The 22966-nt window shown below is 42.0% G+C and overlaps 1 protein-coding gene across 2 annotated transcripts in view; it reads right to left on the bottom strand.

Moving 5' to 3' along the window:
- The window catches only part of GABRA3 (gamma-aminobutyric acid type A receptor subunit alpha3), a 227926-nt gene that overhangs the window by 12076 nt on the left and 192884 nt on the right, over window positions 1-22966 (bottom strand). For both annotated transcript variants that reach the window (XM_043459919.1, XM_043459918.1), the window contains exons 8-9: window positions 8141-8293; window positions 3342-3553 (exon numbers count right to left, since the gene is read on the bottom strand). In XM_043459919.1, the coding sequence (XP_043315854.1) occupies window positions 3342-3553; window positions 8141-8293 (365 nt within the window). The remainder of the gene's footprint in view (window positions 1-3341; window positions 3554-8140; window positions 8294-22966) is intronic.

The raw sequence follows: 22966 nt of genomic DNA, 5'->3' as shown, positions 1-22966 counted from the left end.
CTATTCTTTCAAATTTCAGAAATTCTCTTGGACTCTACTTCAGAAGATACTTTTTTTCATTAATGCCAGCTTACAAATTTGAATCTCCCATATTAAGTATCTTTATTTAAGTCACAGATGACAGTATTTAAGAGGGCTTCCCTGGTAGCTCAGATGGTAAAGAATCTGCGGAGGGTCAAAGATAAAGACTTGTGGCTTATTACAGCAATATCCATTCAGGTTGATGTCTATCCATCAATCAGATTATATTTGACTTTAATTGGTCAACCAACTACATCAGCATAATTGTAATATTTTTTCAACTGCTATTTCTTCTTCATGAAGACATAATTTAAAAAAGTTAGATGTCTTGATAAAGTCTATATATTTCCTATTCTACCAGTCTAATAAACTTTCCATGAATTTTCTTAAGGTTAGTTTGGCACAATTTCTTCTTAGTTAACTCAGGCTATATGTCAGTAGTTAGTGCAAACTGCTCTTAAAACATCTGTTTAATAAGGGTCTTTCAGTTTAATATGTCAGAATAAGGACATCTTTGCTTCCTTTTCTTCTCTGGAACCAACCAAAATAAGGAAAATGACATATGAAACCAAAACTCCATCTTTGATGAAAATTGGAAGCATTTTTAACCCTTACCCCAAAACGTAAGGGCTCCCAAACACAGTAAAAATTGGATCAGGGTGAAGAAGACATTGAAGATGCCTAATGTTCTAGATTTCAGGCCAAGAACAGAGTCCTAAAACATGGATTGCGGGACCTGAGTGAAAAACAAATGACCTCTGTTTTGAAACAAATGGTTCTCAGACTGGTAGTGAAAACATCCTGGAATACTGTTTGATTACTACATAGTAGTGAGGAGGTAGAGACTGGAAACATTAAAGGGTACAATATTACACATATGCACACAAGCATGCACACATTACACCATACATAGAGGCCTTTCTTGTGGGTTATTTATAAGAATTTATACAGATAACAGATGATGGTCAAACTATTCACTTTCAACTACTTATTCTCAACCACTCACAACTATCCTATTCATTGTCTCAGTCCCTCCCCAAAATGATACTTTCACACATAGCAGTGTTAGTAAAGAACTCCTCTAATACAACTTCAAGTAACAGTTGAAAAAGAATATGTTACTGATGCAAAATATGTTACAATGAGGGGAAAGAACCAATAAAGAACTGCATAACAACACACGAAATAAACAGAATACATGAAAAGCTAAGTCAGCAGAAATTAAAAAAATTAATATAAGGAAAAATACTACTACTATAGAAATGAAGGAGAACAGACATGGTGAAAATGTTCAGAGACACAGAAGACAGGCTTGAGAAAAATAAAATGGAAAGTAACAGTTGGAAATTACTAGAGAATAATGGTAAATAAGGATTACAAAGTTCTATTATATGTATAATTTGTGCTTTTAGGAAGATAACAGAGCAATGATGTGCTTTAGGAAAGCTTTCCTGAAACAAAGACAGTTGTGAATCTACAGACTTAAGGACAACATGCTGTCCTAGGAAAAATTCATACAGATAGATCAAGATCTATCCTTGTAAAGTAAGTGGTATTTGTAAATAAAAGACACATGCATATGTGTTTCTAAGCCATAAAATCATCTCCTCATTATGTGAAAGATTCTCAGAGTTGTTTTAAATTTCCTCATAACAATATTCAGTTCTAGAACCGAAAACTGCAACCAATGTCTATGTGGACATTAGAGAAAGAGAATGCGACCCACAAATTGTACAACAGCCCAAATGTAATTCAAGTATAAATACAACTGACAGATAATTTTATACATGTAAGATAGTAGGAAATATGGTTCCCACGAACCATTCCTAAAGAAACTTCCAGAGGATAGCCTTGAGGTAACTAAGCGATGAACATAAAAATGGATAAGAGGACCATTTTGAGAAGAGAGTCTTTTTAAATATAGAACTGTGAGTAATAAAATACAGACATTATGACTGCATAAAAGCATGTAAATACTATAAAACTTGACAATGTGGAAATAGTTGTATAACAAAAGTTGAGAGATGACAGGGACTGGTAGAAAGCAAAGGTGAGAAGCAGGGTAAGTATAATAATTTCCTTATTATCTTGCAGTGGGTGAGGGATCAACAGACCTGGTTTATAACTGATGAATCAAGCATTAGATGGGTAAATATATTTTAAGGATACAAATGTTAACAACTAGACTAAGAAGAATAATAAAACCAACCAAGAAATTCCTATGGTAGAGTAGATGGAGGAAGACGAAATATACTTATTTCTTCATGATTTATAGCAAAGAGTTAATAAATTTTAACTAAATAAATAGTTAAGATCTATTCTAAGAATTTTCCAACTCACCAGTCTATATTCTATGGAATCTATTCCTCCAGTTTGAAAAATCTTCATTATGTTTTCTCTTCTCCATGATTCTGGGGCCACATCTGCCCATTCTTTTTAGCATCGTGGGTTAGTCTTCATCTACAGCTAGATATCTCAACTCTTTTAAAGCAGTCAAGGATACCAAACTTGATTTTACTGTATTTATGTTTTTTTTATTCCTACCAATTCCAGGTGGTTTATTGGGATTTTTTTCTTTTTTTCTCATCCATTAATCTAATTAACATTTATTCAGCTTTTACTATGAGTCAGATGCTGTACATGGATGCTAGCTAGTTAGACACATGCAGGCAAGCCCCTGCCCTCAAGAAGTTCAGTCTAGTGAGGAAGCAGACAAATAACTCTAGTGCAAATAAATGCTTTTCATATCATGAGCAACCTCACCCACCCCCAGAAAAGCTGAAGCTATCTCATGATTCTGGAAAGGTTCTATGGAGAAAATAGCATTTCATGTGGTTCTTAAAGACTGAGCAGGTCTTTATCAGGCAGGAAAATAAGAAAAGAACATTCCACGTAGAGAGTGAAAATAAGCAAAGACATAGAAGGAATGATGATCATTTTTGTTAGATGGTAATGGGAACATATTGCCAAAATGAGGGGCAGAAGTGGCCCTAGAGACTGTTCTCTGGGTGGAAGATAAAGACCACACTTCTGGGTGACCTTGTAAGTACAACATATTCCCCTTGGGTTCAGCAGTATCACACTTAGGTTTGATCCCTTACCACAAGACATCAGCCCTCCATGATACCGACCCTCTTTTCTTTGCCCCCAGCAAACACTCCACACTGCCAAGAAGCACTCCAGTTGAGAATTGGATTGATGACCCCAGTGAATAGCACACAGCCCTGGCCAGTTCCCACAGGCTGCAGGCTGCCCACTCCCGGTTCCAATACAGTTCTCTCAGGGAATGCTTCCCAGCCCCCACCTTTCTTGTATCTTACCTTCATCTCCAGGGCCTCTGGCACCTTCTTGCCTTCCCAAGCCCAACTCCGCTTTGTGAAGTAGTTCACGGTCGCAAACTCAATCAGCGCAGAAAATACAAAGGCATAACACACGGCTATGAACCAATCCATGGCCGTCGCATATGCCACTTTAGGTAAGGAGTTTCTGGCACTGATACTCAAGGTGGTCATGGTGAGAACAGTGGTGACACCTTGGGAGAGAGAAAATAAGAACTAGTTGCCACTAAAAGACATTGAGTGTACCTGATGATATCACCATCTTCCTCCTTGAAAGGAGGAGCTAAACCCCACCCAAAATGGTCTCTTTAAAGTAAGAAAAAAAAAGCAGATAATGTCAAAATGGAATGGTTCTACATAGTAACCACCCCATCCCAATTATCACAGGAATAGAAATCTCCAGTATAGCACTTAAGAGTTGCCCTTTAACCTCAGCTTAAACATTTCCATTGAAGACTAGGTTGTAGGTAACCTATTTCAGTGTAATAGAGTTTTCTAATTAGAAAAGTCTACCTTATGCTGAAACCTGCCTTCCTGTAACTCCTAATCCACTGACTGATCTCAGAGGTTCTGTCTGGAGACATAAGAAAGAAACCCTGCTTTTTTCTTTCTGGGACAGGACTTCAGAAAGTTGGAGAGAGTGGCCATGGTTCCTTGTAAGTCTGTTCATCTCTAGAACGTGGCCAGCTCCTTCTTTTGTTTCTCCTCCTTCTCCATTCTGGTAGATGCCTTCTCAACAGACCAGAACTTAGGCTAAGACTCAGGACATGGTCTGATATTAGCTGGAGTTTCATTTCATTTATTGTGGACACTATTCCCCCAATAACACAACAAACTATTGTAGAAAAATTGTCCTTTAGCTACATCACAGTCTAGGACCTATTGAATTCATGAACAACCAAAACTATTCTCACATCTATTTCTTATGAGTTTTTGCCAAACCAGAGCTTGGTTTTAAATCAATTGATTCTTTTTCTTGGTGGTATTTATTAACCTAAATTTAAGACTTTCTTTTACTCACTTTTAAATTACATTAATTTTTTACTAATCTGTTCATAGTTTAGATATGTATATGAACTATACAGTGCTGTGGTTAACAATATGAGCTTTAGAATCATGACTCTAAAGCTCATATTGTTAACCACTTCATGGCAAATAGATGGGGAAACAGTGGAAATAGTGGCTGACTTTATTTTTGGGGGGCTCCAAAATCACTGCAGATGGTGATTGCAGCCATGCAATCAAAAGATGCTTACTCCTTGGAAGGAAAGTTATGACCAACCTAGACAGCATATTAAAAAGCATTACTTTGTCAACAAAGGTCTGTCTAGTCAAGGCTGTGGTTTTTCCAGTAGTCATGTATGGATGTTAGAGTTGGACTGTGAAGAAAGCTGAGCGCCGATGAATTGATGCTTTTGGACTGTGGTGTTGGAGAAGACTCTTGAGAGTCCCTTGGACTGCAAGGAGATCCAACCAGTCCATCCTAAAGATCAGTCCTGAGTGTTCATTGGAAGGACTGATGTTGAAGCTGAAACTCCAGTACTTTGGCCACCTGATGCGAAGAGCTGACTCATTTGAAAAGACCCTGATGCTAGGAAAGATTGAGGGCAGGAGGAGAAGGGGATGACAGAGGATGAGATGGTTGGATGGCATCACCAACTCAATGGACATGAGTGTGGGTAGGCTCTTGGAGTTGGTGATGGACAGGGAGGCCTGGTGTGCTGCAGTTCATGGGATTGCAAAAAGTCAGACATGACTGAGTGACTGAACTGAACTGAACTGTAGTCACATTTTAACAATAACATTATAACAATATTTTTGTCATTGTTAGTAAGAGTATTCATGTTATTGTTTTTTAGTTGTGAAGTCGTGTCTGACTCTTTTGCAAACCCATGGATTGCAGCCCACCAGGGTCCTCTGTCCATGGGATTTCCAGGCAAGAACACTGGAGTGGGTAGCCATTCCCGTCTACAGGGGATCTTCCCGACCCAGGGATCGAACCCATGTCTCCTGCATTGGCACGTGGAGTCTTTACCACTGAGCCACCTGGGATGCCCCAGTCTTGAATACCTACACTCGAAGTAGGAAGTCCTAAGTTCTACCACTTACTGGTTTTGTATCTTGGGCAATTCCCTTAATATCTCCTTGCCTTCATTCTTCCCATCTATATGAATATCCCCTACAGTCTCCTCCAGAATTTTGATGGTGCAGTTGTATACCCAAATCCATCCAGAATTTAGTAAGAAGGAATAGTCAGAACCTCTTTCTAAGTGTTGGATTCCTCAAGAAGATGGAGAGTGTGACCCTTATGAGCCTGGGTCAAGTAGGGTATGGAAGGTAGTCCTAATGGGGTGAGATATGTTATATCAAAAAGCAAGCAGATAAGGCCTGTTAACTCTACCCAGAGAGTCAGCCACGTGTGCTGCAGTCTCTGGAGCCTCCTTTCATATCTTGATTCTTTGAGTACCTTACTTACACATTTATGATATAAATCAAAATCCAGACTGGCAAAAACTTAATACAGTTTCAACAAAGAGACCCTAAAGGAGCACCTTTACACAAACTTAAGCAGAGAATTGTCTAGGCTGATTAGCGAAAAGACAATTTAAGCCCTGTTAAGAGTCAGCCATACAGCTAGGACCTCATAACAAAATCTGAATTTGTAGCCTGGTAAGCTCTGAGAATGGATCTAAGGCTAAGTAACCCTCTGATCACACTGAGCAAGTGACTCATGGAACAAACAAGTTATCTCATTTATGGTTATCAGCAAATGCAATTGTCTACACTGGTACATTCTTAACAGTGCCAAAAGCATGGATCAAGAGAACCATACTGCAACACAAGTGTTTAGGTGCCATATCTCAGTGGAGGTGTTTAGAAGTCTAGCCTCTACAGCTTAATTAAAACTGTCATCTTGTGAAGAGTTCTTAGCTAGTCAGAGCTGGTAGGGCCCTCAATCAAGCTTCTGGTGTACTTCATCGATGGACAAAGAGGTTTGGCATTTTAAAAGATCCAGGCCTGCCACCCAGGGCTTCTCTTTCAAGACTCTTCTACAAAGTTTTTCTGTGACTGTCCTCTTCCTTCCTTTGAGTACTTCTAAAAGTCTAGTATGAAAAAAAAAAGTCTAGTATGCTTCTTTGATAATGTATGTCTGTCCCACCCAACTAAAGTTGCTTGAGATAATGCAAGATAATCTCCCCATCTCAAAATTCTTAACTTAGAAAAAATCTGAGTAATTAGCCTCCAACTAATAAAAATAACTGGGAAAAAAAATAAAATGACAATGGAAAGGGAAAAAAAAAAAGAACAAATCTGTAAAGTCCTTTTGCCTTATAAGGTAACATTCACAAGTTCCAGAGATTAGAACATGGGTATCACTAGGGACCATTATTAAGCCTACCACAATCCTAGTTCTAACCCTTAATTTCACTCAAGCTAAAAGCCTTTCTTGTGTAACCTTAAAACTCAACTCTTCTCTACCAAGACAAGTAGTCCATCCATTAATCCATTTTCCTGCCACGACAGTACCAGCTCATGTCATTAACACTCCAGTTTTCAGTTCCTTCTTCCATTTGGGCCACTGAGTGTTTTCTTTAATTTTTTATGAGCTCAGATATTAAAAAAGAATGTTTTCTATGTTTTATGTGTTTTTTTAGGGATTTTGTACTGGAAGATTTTTTCAAGGTATCTAGTTTGTAACATTTCCAAAAATTGGGCAAATTTAATCTATTCCTATATAGATTATGCATCCCCCCAACTTCATTAAAGCTGTTCTTTTCAAATCACTAGCAACCAAGCATATCATGATCCCAAATACAGTTTTTATCTGCATTTTACCTAAACACACAGAATTCACCCCAGTTGACTATTCCCTGCTTCTTGAACACTCACCTCTTTTGATTTCCATGATATCATACCCTTTCTCATTTTTTTCATACTTTACAGATTATTTATCTTTCTCCACTACTGTCGCCTCTTCTACCTGACCTAAAATGCTTCTTCTTTCTGAAACATCATTTACTCTTTAATTACACAGTATAGCTTCAGGATCTCTGTAGGAAATATTGGCCTCCTTTGTGAGTACTCAGCATATCAAAGTATATGGAGACAATTTAGTGGATTAAGAGTCAATTAATGTTTATCTCCTAAAAAAATCTTACAATGAGAAAAACAGACAGAAAACAGTTTATGTGCTTTAAGTCTCTCACGGAAAAGTGTTAAAGCTATGCAAATCTCCTCCTAGACAACAGTCAATTCAGAGTGAAGAAAATTTCTCTAATTATAGGTATTCTTGTAGAAACCTTCAAACTTTGTGTAGCTCTTACTGAATATCAGACAATTCATACTTTCAAAAAAGGCTAGAGAGGAAGCAGAAAAGTCAGATGGTCATATAAAAAGCTGGGTCATAAAAAAAAATACCCAATCTACTTCTCTGTCTTCAGCTTAGTTTCTCCCTTTCCCTTTCTCCAGCTCTGCCCACTAATTTCCTCTCCATTTCACTGAAAGTTCCATCCCTCTCCAGCTCCGGAAGCAAACCTGACTGATATAGGAAGCATTTCAGTAAACCTTAATGTTCCAGTACTCTTCTTATTCCCACTTCCTTTTAATAATTCAGTTGTTGAACACACCAAGGTATGATGACTTAGTTATTAATGCTAAGCTCAGGTGTTTCTCCCATTCACTACAGTAATGATTCTTCTACCATCCTTACCCCTACTCTGGCTGTTCATCATAACACTTTGCAAATGTCCCCTGACCCTATTCTTCATAACAACACTCACCAAAGACCGTGCGGGCAGGGACAGACTCTCTGTTGAGCCAGAAAGACACTTGTGACAGGATGACAGTCATGATACATGGCAAGTAGGTCTGGATCACAAAGTAGCCAATTTTTCGCTTGAGGTGGAAGTGGGTTGTCATGACGACATATTCTCCTAGAGAGAGTAAAAATTAGACATTATTGCAGTCAAACATTGTTGGATCAAGGTGGGCCCCAATTCAGTTCACAAAGCTCCTTAACCTTATACTCAGAACAAGACATTCTAGCACCTCTCAGGTCTGTGTAACCAGATGTCTTTAATAATCATGAAGAAGTACAGAGGTGGGTTTTTGTTTTTGTCTTTTTGGTGAAAATGTTACCAAACACAAATCCATGTGACCAACACACAGTGAGGCCAAATAATACTAAAATGTCGGAGCTTGGCACAGAGAAAGGTTTATTGCAGGGCCATGCAAGGAGATGAGTGGCTTATGCCCTAAAAACCTTGAACTCCCAGAAAGCTTTCAGCAAAGCCCGTTTATAGGAAAGGTGAGGGACGGCCACAGTTTGTTATTACAAACTTCTTGTTGTCAGATCCTTTGTTCTTGAGGTGAAGTCACAGTCAGGTCACCATGTTCCTATAAACCTTCACCAAAACAAATGTTATTCTCTGTTCTAACAAGAACAGGCAAGGTCCCAAGGTCACCTTTCATCCGTCAAGCTCCAGGCCTGGCTAAGAGGAAGGGGTCACTGCATGGATTGGTTACCCTGCCCAGGAGCGTTCATCTAGCCCCCAGTCTGCATCCTCTTGCCAGTGCCCTGGCCCAGCTGAAGAGGCAGATCTCAGCTGGAGGTGCCCACAGGACTAAGTCTTCAGACCCTGCCCAACCATCATCACCAAAGGAGCCAAAATGCGCAGGACTGAACTGGCCCTCAAGCTTTTTATTTAAACTGGAGGGAATCTGAGAACTCCATGGACTGCAACCTATGAAGACACTGCCGCCATTAGGCCGCAGACAGGGGAAGAGGTTTACGGCTGCTTTGAGGCCTGGGCTTGGAAAATGGGTGTCTGTAGTGACGAATTGGAGCTCTGTGGGACACAGCCCTCTGCCTGTCCCCAGGGGGCCCCCAGCTCACCCACTGACCTGAAGCTGAAGTGCCTGGAGGGCCTGGAAAGAAAGCTGAGAGCTGCCTCTCACTGCACTCTCTGCCACAAGGACACCTGCAAGCTGACTACTGGCTGAGCAGGCTCTCTAAACACCCTGGTAAAGGTCTCATGCTAATGGCTGTGTGCCTGTCCTGCCCCTGTAATATCCTAGAAGGGCACTGTAGGGGCCTGGATGACAGCTGAACTGAGGGGTCTGCACCATCCAATAGCAGGTGCCTGGTGTGTGAGTGAGCAGAGGCTAGCATCTCCAGCCCCAAATCCAGACACTTGTATTGAGGTAGAGGGACAATTTGGGGGAGGTATCACATCCTAGATCCTAGTAGGATAGCCAGCTGGCCCATCTGTCCAGGCATGTACTGTCCCACCTAGCAGAGGGTTTGATGGGAGCAGGCAGATCAGGCAGCTGCAATATTGCCTCTGGGGCCATTTCCTCATTTCCTCCCTGACCTCAGGAGGGAAAATGGCCTTGCTTCCTGGTCTCCCCTCACTGTTGGAGGTGCCCCGTACCGCACCTGCAGTGGAGCCTTCATGCATCCGACCCAATAAACCCCGCTAGAGCATGACCACTTCTATTACAAGGTCAAGATGTTCTAGCCGAAGCATTTTCAACTGGCCTTTCATGCCGGCAGAGAGAGGGCCTCCTCAATTCATGGTCAAGAGCAGCACCATATCCACTGATCTGCTGGTCTACCTGCCAGTGAGTCTGCCTCTACCTGTCTGGGTGATCTGCAACAATTCAGACTTGCCCAAGGCGAGAAGCTGCAACGAGTGTGTGCACACCTCATGTTTCCACAGCACACTACTCTGCCAGCCTTGCTTGGCAACTGCCTGGGCGAAGGCACGGAGCACATCAATGAGCTTGTCTCGCTCCCTAGGCATTCTTATCCAGGTCTGTATCTTTAAATAATACCTTAAACTCTGATAACTCCCCAGTGTGTATTTTCTGCCTGGGCTTCCTGCTTGTTATGGTTATGGGTTGAATTGTGTCTCCTAGAAATATATGAAGTCATAAACCTGAATGCCTCAAAATGTGACTTTCTTTAGAAAGAGGCGTGCTGCCGATATAGCTAGTTAAGATGAGTTCATACTGGAGTAGGATGGGACCTGATCTACTATGACTGAGGCTCTCTTATGAAAAGAGAGAGACACAGGGAAATGTGTGATGACAGAGGCAGAGGTTGTAATAGAGGCTAGGCAGACACGAGCTATAGCAGCCCCACTCAGCCACTGGTATGCACCACAGTGGGTCCCTCCCCCCTTCTATATATAAGGAGCCCAAATTTGGACTGATGGAAAATGGTTTTTTTGAGACACTAGTCTGCTATCTTCTTGGTCTGCTAGCTTTTCTATTAAAGTCATTATTCCTAGCTCCAACACCTCGTCTCCAATTTATTGGCCTGTTGTGCAGTGAGCAGAACAATCTTAGGCTCAGTAACAAATTATTGGTCAAACTACCCAGGAACCTTGCTGCTTGTGACCAATCAGCCCTGCTTGGGGAATTTTAGGGTAAGGCCCTAGCAGTTGCCAAAACCATTTGTCCTGAGGATCTTCCCTTCAAAATTCCCTAAAGCAGCACTGGGTGCCTTAGAGCTTGGCCGTTAGAGGAAGGAATCAACGTTTGGGAACCAACAGGCTTGATATGGTAGGGTGAACTGCTCAGGTGTGTAAAACTGGAAACATCTTCCCCTCTCAATTTGTGTTTTTCCCTTTAAGGAAAAGCCCATTTGTTCATTTGATCAAGGTACCTTTTTGGAGAGGGCAGTTGTTGTTTGAGGGCTTCCCAGGTGGCACGTGGTAAAGAATCTGCCTGCCAATGTATGAGATGAGAGTTTGATCCCTGGTTTAGGAAGATCCCCTGGAGAAGGAAGTGGCAAACTACTCTAGTATATTCTTGCCTGGAAAATCCCATGGACAGAGGAGCCTGGTAGGCAACAGTCTATGGGGTTGCAAAGAGTTGGACACGACTGAGTGACTCAGCACGCATGCACACACAAATTGTTGTTGAACTCTATCTGATTTTTGAACCATTTCTTTCAGTTTTGTTTTGTGTTCACTTGCTTTTGTTTTGCATTTGTTTGTTCCTGTTTTGCCCTCATTCATGATGGACCCTATTTGTGCCTCTGGCATTGGAATTTGCTTGTCCTTTTTGTGTTTTGTTGTTCTTGAACTTATAAATATGGGAAATACTCCATCTGTCCCTAAGAAAAGCCCTTTGGGATGTACCTTAAGTAAATTGGCAAAATATAGTTGTGAGCCTATGACTAAGGAACGGATGATATTCTATTGTCATAGTGTGTGGTCCCAATATATGTTAGGATCAGGAGAGCTATGGCCTTTGAATGGCTCATTTAATTATTATACAATCTTGCAATTAGAATTGTTTTGTGAAAGAGCAGGTGAAAATGATGAGATTCTATATGGAGAAGCATTTATGCTAATCCATTAAGAGGAAAAGCAGTCAAATGGCTACTGCCTTATGGTACAGCGGTCTGAAGGGAAAACCGGTTCTCCAAGAGGGAGAGGGAGAAAGCAAGAGTGAGGACATGCTATTTCAAAACTTAAAACCCCCTCCGACCAACCCAGCTCCCCCATTGGCCGAGCAGGATGCACTAACATATGCACTGCCTCCTGTCTCCCCAACTTATGAGAATCAATTAGAAGTTTCTATGTTAACCTCCAGGTCACAGGAGCCTGGTTTGTTATCACCATCTAAGACCTGACAGGGCACCGAATTTGGACTGGGAGCCACTTCTGGAGCAGGGCAGTCTTCTTTGTGCACATATCCTATAGGAGGCCTTAATGCAGATGGCCAAAGAGCTGGGTTTCCATGGATGCACAAGCCATTCTCAACTTCAGATTTGTTTAATTGGAAAAAAACATAACCCTACATACTGAGAGGACTCCCTCCATATGACTGAACTTTTCACTTCTATCTTTGACATTCACCATCCTTCTTGGGCAAACATTCACACTTGTATGAAGTTGATGCTTACTGGGGATGAAAGGAGGATGCTCACTGACAAAGCTAGAGAGGAAGCATAGCAGCTTCATTTAGCAGATCCAGATGGAACTTCAGAAGCAAATCTGGCAGTTCCTATTGCTGACCCTGACTGGGATCCTAACAATGGAGAAATGACGCACCTAGAGCGTTATAGGAAGTGTATCTTAACGGCTCTTTGAAAGGGAGTACTTAAGCAAAAGACCTTAAAATAAAATCAGGAGATACACCAAAAACCCTATAAGGATCCATCAGAGTTTCTAGAAACAATTTTTCAAGCTTATAGGTGCTACATTGATGCAGACCCCGAGGTGCTCAAAAATATGAGAATGGTAAATACGGCCTACATTGGGCAAAACACTTCAGATCTAAGAAGAAAATTAAAAAAGTTAGATGGTGCATTCAGAATGAACTCTTATCAATTGGTAAATATTGTTTTTAAAGAGTTGAATAACATGGAACAAAGACAGAACCAAGATGATAAAGATTGAATGCCACTTTCCTGGCAGCAGCACTAGATTTCTGGAAGGCAAGTAACCTGAAGAGAGAGGTAAGCCACCACTGGGGAAGGAACAATGTACTTACTGCAAGGAGGAAGGGCTTTCAAAAACAGATTGCCCTAGGCTAAGGAATAAGAAGGAAAACAATAAAAGAAAGACAGGTGCCTCTCCTCTGGTAGAAAGAGAGGAACACTCTGATGAAGAATGAAGAGGCCTGGGAGCTCCCTTGGACCTGAGGCATCCAATTCTAATTTCCCTACAGGAGCCCCAGGTAACTTTGACAGTGGGAGACAAGATGATTGACTTTCTGATAGATCTGGGAGTAACATACTCTGTGGTAAACACCAAAGTAGCATAGAAAACATCTCAATTCATCCCGGTCATGGGTGTTTCTGGAGAAGTGCAAAATTATTCTTTCTTACAACCTCTAGAATGCCAGTTAGGGGACCTTTCCCTGCAACATGGGCTTCCCAATTGGCGCAAGTACAAAGAACCTGCCTATCAATGCAGGGGACATAAGAGACCCAGGTTCAGTCCCTGGGTTGGAAAGATTCCCTGGAGGAGGGCATGGCAATCCACCGTAGTATTCTTGCCTGGAGAATCCCATGCATAGAAGGGCCTGGTGGGCTACAGTCCATAGGGTCACAAAGAGTTGGACATGATCGAAGCAACTTAGAATGCATGCGCACACCCTGAAACACAGTTTCCTGTATATGCCAGAGTGTCCAATCCCTCTTTTGGGCTGAGATCTCCTTTGTAAATTAAATGCTCAAGTAACTTATCAGGACAGCTTGACATCAGGGTCCCACTAGAACACACCATAAGCCTGCAGATGGCAGTCATGGATGGCCCAGAAAAGGAGACTGAGATTTTACCTCCGAAGTCTATGGAAAGGTAAGACAAGAAATGTGGGCTAATGGCACCCCAGGGAAAGCCCCAAAATGGATGGCCAACATTAAGAAGTGATGCTGGGACACCTAATCTAACACAATACTCTCTGCGACAAGAGGCCCAAAAGGGAATTCAGCCAATTCTTGAAAAGTTTTTGAAAACAGGAGTGATTAAACCTTGCAGGTTCCTGTATAATACCCCTATCCTCCCAGTCAAAAAGTCCAACTCAAAGAGTATCACTTCGTCCAAGACTTGAGAGCTATTAGTGAAATAGTCCAAGATTTACACCCTGTGGTACTCAATCCATACACTCTGCTCACAACTATTCTGGAAGAATAGAGCTGGTTCTCAGTTTGGACTTGAAGGATGATTTTTTTCTGCATTCCTATTGCAGAAGAATCATAGCAGCTTTTTGCTTTTGAATGGTAGGACCCTGAAACACAAACAATCCGACAGTATTTTTGTGCAGCCCTGCCTCAAGGATTTAAGAATTCTACCTTGTTTGGGGAAATGTTGGCAAGGGACCTTAGAAACTTAACATTGGATGAAGGACTCATACTCCAATATGTGGATGACTTGCCCATAGCAAATCCTACTTATGATAAGTGTCTACAAAATACCATCAGAACCCTGAACTATTTGGCCAGTTGTGGATATAAGGTTTCCCAGAAAAAGGTCCAAATATGTAAGCAACAAAGTCAAGTATCTAGGTTTTGCCATTTCCAAAGGACAGTGAGGTCTTGCCTGATAGAAAATGGGCAATTGCAGGCTTGAGAACACCCAAGACTCATAGATAGCATGGAGGTTTTCTGGGAATGGCAGGGCTCTGTTGGATATCAATCGCAAACTATGGGGTCATAGGGAATCCCCTTTATGGGGCACTGAAGGGACATGATCTTCAGCCCCTTACTTGGACTAGAATGCCAAACAGCCTTTGCAACAGTAAGAGCAAAGTCTCAGCTCTGGCTTTGGGACTACTGGATCTAAAGAAACCTTTCAAACTGTATGTACATGAGAGAAAAGGCATAAGCCTTGGGGTGCTAATCCAAACCCTGGGGAATATCCCCAGACCGGTTGCCTATTTCTCAAAACAACTAGAACAGACTGTCAAGAGGTGGCCTCCTTGCCTTCAAGCTGTGGCAGCTAGTTGTGACATACTTCAAGAAGCTGAGAACTTTACCCTGGGGCAACCCATCACTCTGTATGTTCCTCATCATGTCCTCACTTTGCTGGAACAGAAAGGGGGTTATTGGCTGACTTCTGGGAAAATACCAAGCCATTCTACTGGACAATCCTAATGTGAGAATTCAAGTCACTTCAGCCCTAAATCCAGCCATATTGCTGCCGATTGATGCTGCACAATCCCCGAGCATGACTGCCTATACACCATCGAGCTAGTGTACTCCAGAAGACTGGACTTAACGGTCCAACCCTTGGCTAAGCCGGATGTGGAACTGTTCACCAACACAAGCAGCTTTGTGGACAAAGGTAGGCGATGCACTGGGTATGCAGTGGTAACCCTCACAGAAACTGTGGAAACAGAAGCCCTGCCCCGAGGGAGCTCAGCTCAGAAGGCAGAAATCAAGACCCTAACAAGGGCCCTGCTCCTTACTAAAGAGAAGCAAGTAAATATATACACAGAATGTTGCTATGCATCTTCTGTAGTGCATGCTCATGAGGCAATCTGGAAATAAAGGGGGCTCCTCACTCAAACAATAAAGACCTAAAACATGCTCCTGAAATTCTGTTACTATTAGAAGCAGTCCATAAGCCTTCACAAGTGGCCATAAAGCACTGCCCAGGCCACCATAAGGGTGAGACTCATATAATAAAGGGGAATTGGTTAGCTGACCAAGCTGCAAAGAAAGCAAGCCACGATAAGGTCACCCCTTTCACAGACTGACTTGTCAAAATACCAGCCAGCATATTCAGAAAAGGACGAGGAGAGGACCAACGAGTGGGTTTCACTCTTGACCATAACTCACCTGACTAGAAATGTAATGCACAAGGGATTGTTTTGATCCCTGTGGCTCTCCTGGACACTGCTGCAGCAGCACATCCATGACAGCACCCATTATGGGACAGAGGCCAAGTTACAGTGGATTGGGAAACATATAATGGAACCTCACCTACAAAGGACCATCTGGCAGGTTACTCAATTGTATGATTTGTGCTAAAAATAACCCCAACACCTCTTTTAGACCTCCTCAGATGGGGATCCAGAACAAAGGAACTTACCCCACTGAGGTCTAGCAAATAGATTTTACTCAAATACCTCAAATTGGAGGAAACTTCAGAACCTGCTGGTATGTGTGGACACCATTTAAGGATGGGTGGAAGCCTATCGCACCCAGACGGAAAAGGCCCTGAAGTGGTTAAAGTCCTCCTTAAGGAAATGATTCCCTGCTTTGGACTACTTAATATTCTCCAAAGTGATAACAGGCCTGCTTTTGTCTCTAGCATAACCCAACAAGTGTCTAAAACACTGAACTGATTGGAAGTTACATTCATCCTGGGGATCAGAAACAACATGAGAAAGTGAGAAACTGAATCATACATTAAAAAGGAGCATTGCTAAAATATGTCAAGACACTAATTTAACTCGCTTGTACAAGAGGAGGTGACCAACACCATCCCCCCAAAAAAGAAATGCAAGGCAAAACTGGTTGTCTCAGAAGGCCTTACAAATAGCTTAGGAAAGAGGAGAAGCAAGAGGCAAAGGAGAAAGGGAAAGATATACCCAACTGAATGTAGAATTCCAGAGAATAGCAACAAGAGATAAGAAAGACTTCTTAAGTGAATAATGCAAAGAAATAGAGGAAAACAATAGAATGGGAAAGACTAGAGAGCTCTTCAAGGAAATGAGAGATCCCAAGGCAACATTTCATGCAAAGATGGGCACAAGAATGGACAGAAATGGTAAGGATCTAACAGAAGCAGAAGAGATTAAGAAGAGGTGGCAAGAACACACAGAAGAACTGTACAAAAAAGATCTTAATGACCCAGATAACTATGATGGTGTGGTCACTCACCTAGAGCCAGACATCCTGGACTGTGAACACACTTGGGCCTTAGGAAGCATTATTACGAGCACTAGGAAGCATTACTATGAGCAAAACTAGTGCGGGTGATAGAATTCCACCTGAGCTATTCAAAATCCTAAAAGATGATGCTGTTAAAGTGATGTACTCAACATGTCAGCAAATTTGGAAAAACCATCAGGGGCCACAGGACTGGAAAAGATCAGTTTGCATTCCAATCCCAACGAAAGGCAATGCCAATGAATGTTCAAACTACCGTACAATTGCACTCATCTCACACGCTAGCAAGGTAATGCTCAAAATCCTTCAAACTAGACTTCAACAGTATGTGAACTGGGAACTTCCAGATGTACAAGCTGGACTTAGAAAAGACAGAGGAACCAGAGATCAAATTACCAACATCCCCTGGATCATACAACAAGCAAGAGAATCCCAGGAAAACATTTACTTCTGCTTCATTGACTATGCTGGACTGTGTGGATCACAACAAACTGTGGAAAATTAAGAGGTGGGAATTACAGACCCCCTACCTGCCTCCTGAGAAACCTGTATACAGTTCAGGAAGCAACAGTTAGGACTGGAGATGGACCAACAGACTGGTTCAAAATTGGGAAAGGAGTATGACAAGGCTGTATATTGTCACCCTGCTTATTTAACTTATATGCAGAGTACATTATGCGAAATGCTGGCTGGATGAAGCACAAGCTGGAATCAGGACTGCCAGCAGAAATATCAATAACCTCAGATATGCAGATGACACCACCCTTATGGCAGAAAGCAAAGAACTAAAGAGCCTCTGGATGAAAGTGAAAGAGGAGAGTGAAAAAGCTGATTTAAAACTCAACATTCCAAAAACGAAGATGATGGCATTCAATCCCATCACTTCATGGCAAATAGATGGGGAAAAAGTGGAAACAGAAGCAGATTTTCTTTTCTTGGGCTCCAAAATCACTGCAGACAGTGAACTGCAGCAATGAAATTAAGATGCTTGCTTCTTGGAAGAAAAGCTATGGCAAACCTTGACAACGTATTAAAAAGCAGAGAAATCACTTTACCCAACAAAGATCCATAGAGTCAAAGTTATGGTACAGTAGTCATGTACGGATGTGAGAGTTGCACCATAAAGAAGGCTGAGTGCCGAAGAATTGATGCTTTTGAACTGTGGTGTTGGAGACTTTTGAGAGTCCCTTGGACATCAAGGATAACACACCAATCAACCCTGAAGGAAATGAACCCTGAATATTCATTGGAAGGACTGATGCTGAAGCTGAAGCTCCAGTACTTTTGCCACCTGATGCAAAGAGCTGACTTTTTGGAAAAGACCCTGAAGCTGGGCAAGACTGAGGGCAGGAGGAGAAGGAAGAGAGAAAGGATGAGATGGTTGGATAGCATCACCGACTCAAAGGTCATGAGTTTGAGCAAACTCGGGAGACAGTGAAGGGCAGGAAAGCCTGGTGTGCTGCAGTCCATGCAGTAGCAAACAGCAGGACACAGCTGAGCAACTGAACAACAACAAGGCCTTTCCAGCTGCCATGCTACCAATCAGAGTGGCTCCCAGAAACAGGCTTAAATTAAGCCATTTTGAAATCTTCTATAGTTTGCCATTCCAGGTGTCTGCGCAGGTGTGAGAATCTATAAATGCTGTGAAAGACCTCGCAGTTTTAACTGTTCATGTGTTTGCTTTCAGCAGGTCTGCCTATCCAATGCAAGCAGCCTTACATCCTTTCCCACCCAGAGACTGAATCCCCCTTAAAACGTGGAGAGAACAGCTGCCACAGCGCCAGCTGACTGCAAGGAGGACAGGACCACACATGGTATTATTCACCATGCATTCATCTGTCTAGTTAGCTGGAGTAAAGCCATGGATATATCACACTGCTTAAAGTAGCCCCACTGTCATTAGAAAATGACTCAACTCCTGAGAAGCCAGAGAGCAATGGGTTTGTGAACCCTTAAAAGGGTAAAGGTTGCTCTTCAGAAAGTTTATGTATTGAGATGAAAACCTCATTGTAGAAGGCATGGCATCAGGTTCAAATAGTTGTAGATAAAGAGAATTGTATTGCTTACCAAAAATTTTAAGGAACATTCCAAACCCGACGCTGATCAATTCCATTTCACAATCACTCCCGCATCTCACCTTTTCAGTGGGAGATAGCCAGAAATATCATCACCACTTTTCCTACAAGACTGTAGAATGGACACTGACAGTGGGGGAATGTAATATGGGCTGGGCAGGTGCAAGCTACAGCAGCCCCACTCAGCTCTTGGTCAGCACTGCAGTGGGTCCCTCCCTCAAGCAAGCCACTGTTAGTGAGCAACTGTCAACCAGCCAACATTAGTGGGCCTGCTGAGCCATGGGTTGGTGCCACAGTGAGACCCTCCCCATCTTCTGTATAAAAGGAGCCCAAATTTGAACAGAGGGAAGACAGACTTTATTTTTCTGGGCTCCAAAATCACTGCAGATGGTGACCGTAGCCATGAAATTAAAAGAGGCTTGCTCCTTGGAAGAAAAGTTATGACCAATCTAGACAGCATATTAAAGAGCAGACATTACTTTGCCAACAAAGGTCTGTTCAGTCAAAGCTATGGTTTTTCTAGTAGTCATGTATAGATGTGAGAGTTGGACTATGAAGAAAACTGAGCACTGAAGAATTGATGCTTTTGAATTGTGGTGTTGGAGAAAACTCTTGAGAGTCCCTTGGACTGCAAGGAGACCCAACCAGTCCATCCTAAAGGAAATGAATATTCATTGGAAGGACGGATGCTGAAGCTGAAACTCCAATACTTTGGCCACCTGATGCAAAGAACTGACTCACTGGAAAAGACCCTGATGCTGGGAAAGATTGAAGGCGGGAGGAGAAGGGGACGACAGAGGATAAGATGGTTGGATGGCATCACCAACTCAATGGACATGAGTTTGAGCGAGCTCCAGGAGTTGGTGATAGACAGGGAAGCCTGGTGTGCTGCAGTCCATAGGGTCGCAAAGAGTCGGACATGACTCAGCAACTGAACTGATAATGCTTTACACCTATATATTTCATTACCCATTAGACATCACCATTTGTGGATCTAATAGGTATCTTGATCTAACATGTCCAAATCTTACTCTTATTCTCTCCATTTCCTATGCCCTCCAAAATATCTCCTCCAACAGATTTCCTGTCTCAATAAATGGTAACTCTCAGGAGCATGGATCAAAATTCTTCAAAATCTTTAACATCATCGATTGCTCCCTCTTCCCCCCTCATGCATGTTTCTATGTGTGCATGCACAAATGTAGACACAGATTCAGATACACTGACAGTTCTTTCTTCAAAATATATTAATATTTATAATTTGACCACTTCTCACCACTTCTGCTGTTACCATTCTGGACTAAGCTACCATCATCTCTTTCTTAGAGTACTGTAATAGCTTTCTAACTTGCCTTGCTTCTATACTTGTCTCCTTAAATGTATTCTTAGAGTTGCAGCCAGAATGAATCTATTAAAATGTAAGTCAGACTCAGTCTCTCTCTTGCTTAAGACTCTCCAAGTTTCCCATCTCTCAAAGAGTAAAATCCAAATTTCTCCAAAGAGTCTCCAAATGTCCATGCAATCTGATTATTTCTATCTTTCTTGTTAGGCTTCTTATTTTTCACCTCTCTGTCTCTCCACCCCCATTTAGTTTCAGCATGTCTCCCAAATGAGGTAATTTCCCACTTTCCTACCTCACCCACTCCCTTGTACCTAAGCCTAGGAAGAACCATCTGGTCAGCCAAAGCTCAATATACAATCCATACTGTGTGTGTATTCACATTCTAGCTCATTTATGTGAACATGAAAAATGTAAGTAGGCTTATTTTTAATTTAGCAAAGAATTTTCATACAAAATTATAGAATTTCTTCAGGAAAACATTGGAGTTTCTTTTCTTTCTCTCTGCCTCTTTTTCAATCTTTTTATTTCTTTGTTCCCTACCCCCTCCCATTCTCTCCTTATTCTCTACCTCTCTCCTATCTGTATACATTTCTATTGCTTTCTTTCCCTGTCCTTCTGTTCACTCTTTCTCTCAGCTGTGGAAGCACTGAAGATTTATTTTTAACAACAGTTGGACTTTGACTAGCTTGGGGAATTTCCTCCTTCTGCATGTTAGTCTCATACCTCTAAATTCCTTCCTGTCTGTTAATCCTACATTTGATCGTAAAATACTTAACATTTATAAATAATATGTATTATAGATATTATATAAGTTATATTGTGTAGAGCTGAAATGAATGCAAGTGGACTTTTCAAAAACTTACCAAATTAGCCATTATTTTATGTAACTGAATGTATTTTTAAAATATGTTCTCCTTTTCTATCCTTTCCTTCAATTTCTTCCAGAGAAATTGTGTCTCTTCCAAAGAAGCAAAGAGGCTGACTTAAGATCAGTAAGGTGGTGGAATATGACAGTCCCGGCTTTAGTACCGTCATAAAAATATGGTTTAGCAGCTAACCACGGAAAAGAACACATCTGTGAAAAAATCCCAGATCCAAGAAATAAAGCTGAAGCAGCACCCCCTCCCACCAACCCCGGCATGAAAAGCAAGAAAAGCCACATTAGAAGGATAACAGAAGTGGTATCAGGTTTTGCTTTCTTCCCTCCCCCAGGCCAGCTCAGTTGCAGCACCTAAGAGGGTACCTTTGAGTTTATGGTTTCTCCAGTGGGGAAATGAGAACCCAAGGCAGATACCTAGCTTTCCTGGGCATTCCCCTAGAGACCCACTTCTGCCATGCGTCATGGGGAAGGCTCTGGGAACTGCAAGACCAGATCATTTCAGGTCAGCTTGCACAAAGGGATGTAGTATAACTTACAGCCAACAATGCGCGAAACTTGGAGGTGGTACCAGGACCCCTGCCAGCAACATCTGGTCAAAAGTACAGTCAGCAGTCTAATCTCACCTGCAAGGGAACCCAACCTTTGAGAGCAGCCTCTGGGAGAACCCAACCTCTGAGAGCTAGCCCCTAGCTCTGGCAAACGGACTAGTACACACAGAGGCTCCACCCAACAGTAAAGCTCAGGCCAACAGCGAAACTCCAGCAGATCCCTCTTTCAGTAGCAACCAGACAGGAAATAAGGCCACGCCCCCTGGTGTCTATTGCCGCGCTGCAGCAAAATGGCGACCTCAGCAGTTGATTGCCTCTGTAGCTATGCAGTAGTGGGGTTTTGGCGCCCCTGTCCACAAACTGGACATGCCCTTTGGTGTCAGTGGCCTCCCATGCCAAAATGGTGACCTCAGGGCTTAACTATCTCTCTGGCTAAACAATCGTGGTGTTTTGGTGCCCCACCCACAAAATAGTGTCTATGAATTGATCAAAACACCTGCTGCACTGCTCTTATTTTCTGATTTATCTTCACTTACCTATGTTCCATGTCTGAATAAGTAATATACACAATAACAGTAATAAAAGTTTTCCTAACAAACTTCAAATTTCTAGGAAAGATGCAAAACTAAGATCATACATTCAAATGTTCCTCTTAGAAAATTAATGTAAAAGTTGCAAACAAGGGAAAATGGAATCAGGGCTGAAGCAGGGAGCAGTGTGAAGAACTGGCCAGAGAGTTTGAGAAATTAGTTATTTATTTAATACATGCTTGAATTTGGAACAAAGAAGAGTCCTCTACTTAGAATTACTGCATGTTGGACTTCCCTGGTGGCACTGTGGATAGGAACCCACCTGCCAAATCAGGGAACATGGTTTCCTCTCCCTGGTCCAGGAACATTCCACATGCTGTGGAGCAACTAAGCCATGTGCCATTACTGAGTCGGTGCTCTAGAGCCTGTGAGCCACAACTACTGAGCCTGTGGGCGGCAACTACTGAGCCCATGTGCTGCAACTACTGAAGCCAGCACACCTAGAGCCTGTGATGATAACAAGAGAAGCCACTGCAATGAGAAGCCCATATAAGACAACAAAGAGCAGCCCCTGCTCGCCACAACTAGAAAAAGCCCATGCAAAGCAATGAAAATCCAGTGTAGCCATAAATAAATAAATAATACAATTATGAAAATAAGTTACTTCATGCTGAGGACTGATACCATTCAGAGAGAAAGCCACCCATACAAAACAGAACATCCATGGATTGTGGGTCTTTCTCTGGCCCAACTTCCCATTAATATGTTGGACCACAAATAAAGGAGCATATTCAGAAAGGAATGCATATAATTTATAGTCACATGAAAACAATATACTATGTGAGGTAATAATATTTATATGGTTTCTAAACCAA

This window comes from Cervus canadensis, chromosome X (genome assembly GCF_019320065.1).
Source record: "Cervus canadensis isolate Bull #8, Minnesota chromosome X, ASM1932006v1, whole genome shotgun sequence".
In the NCBI taxonomy this organism is placed as follows: Eukaryota; Metazoa; Chordata; class Mammalia; order Artiodactyla; family Cervidae; genus Cervus; species Cervus canadensis.
This window is presented reverse-complemented; position numbering and strand designations above follow the sequence as displayed.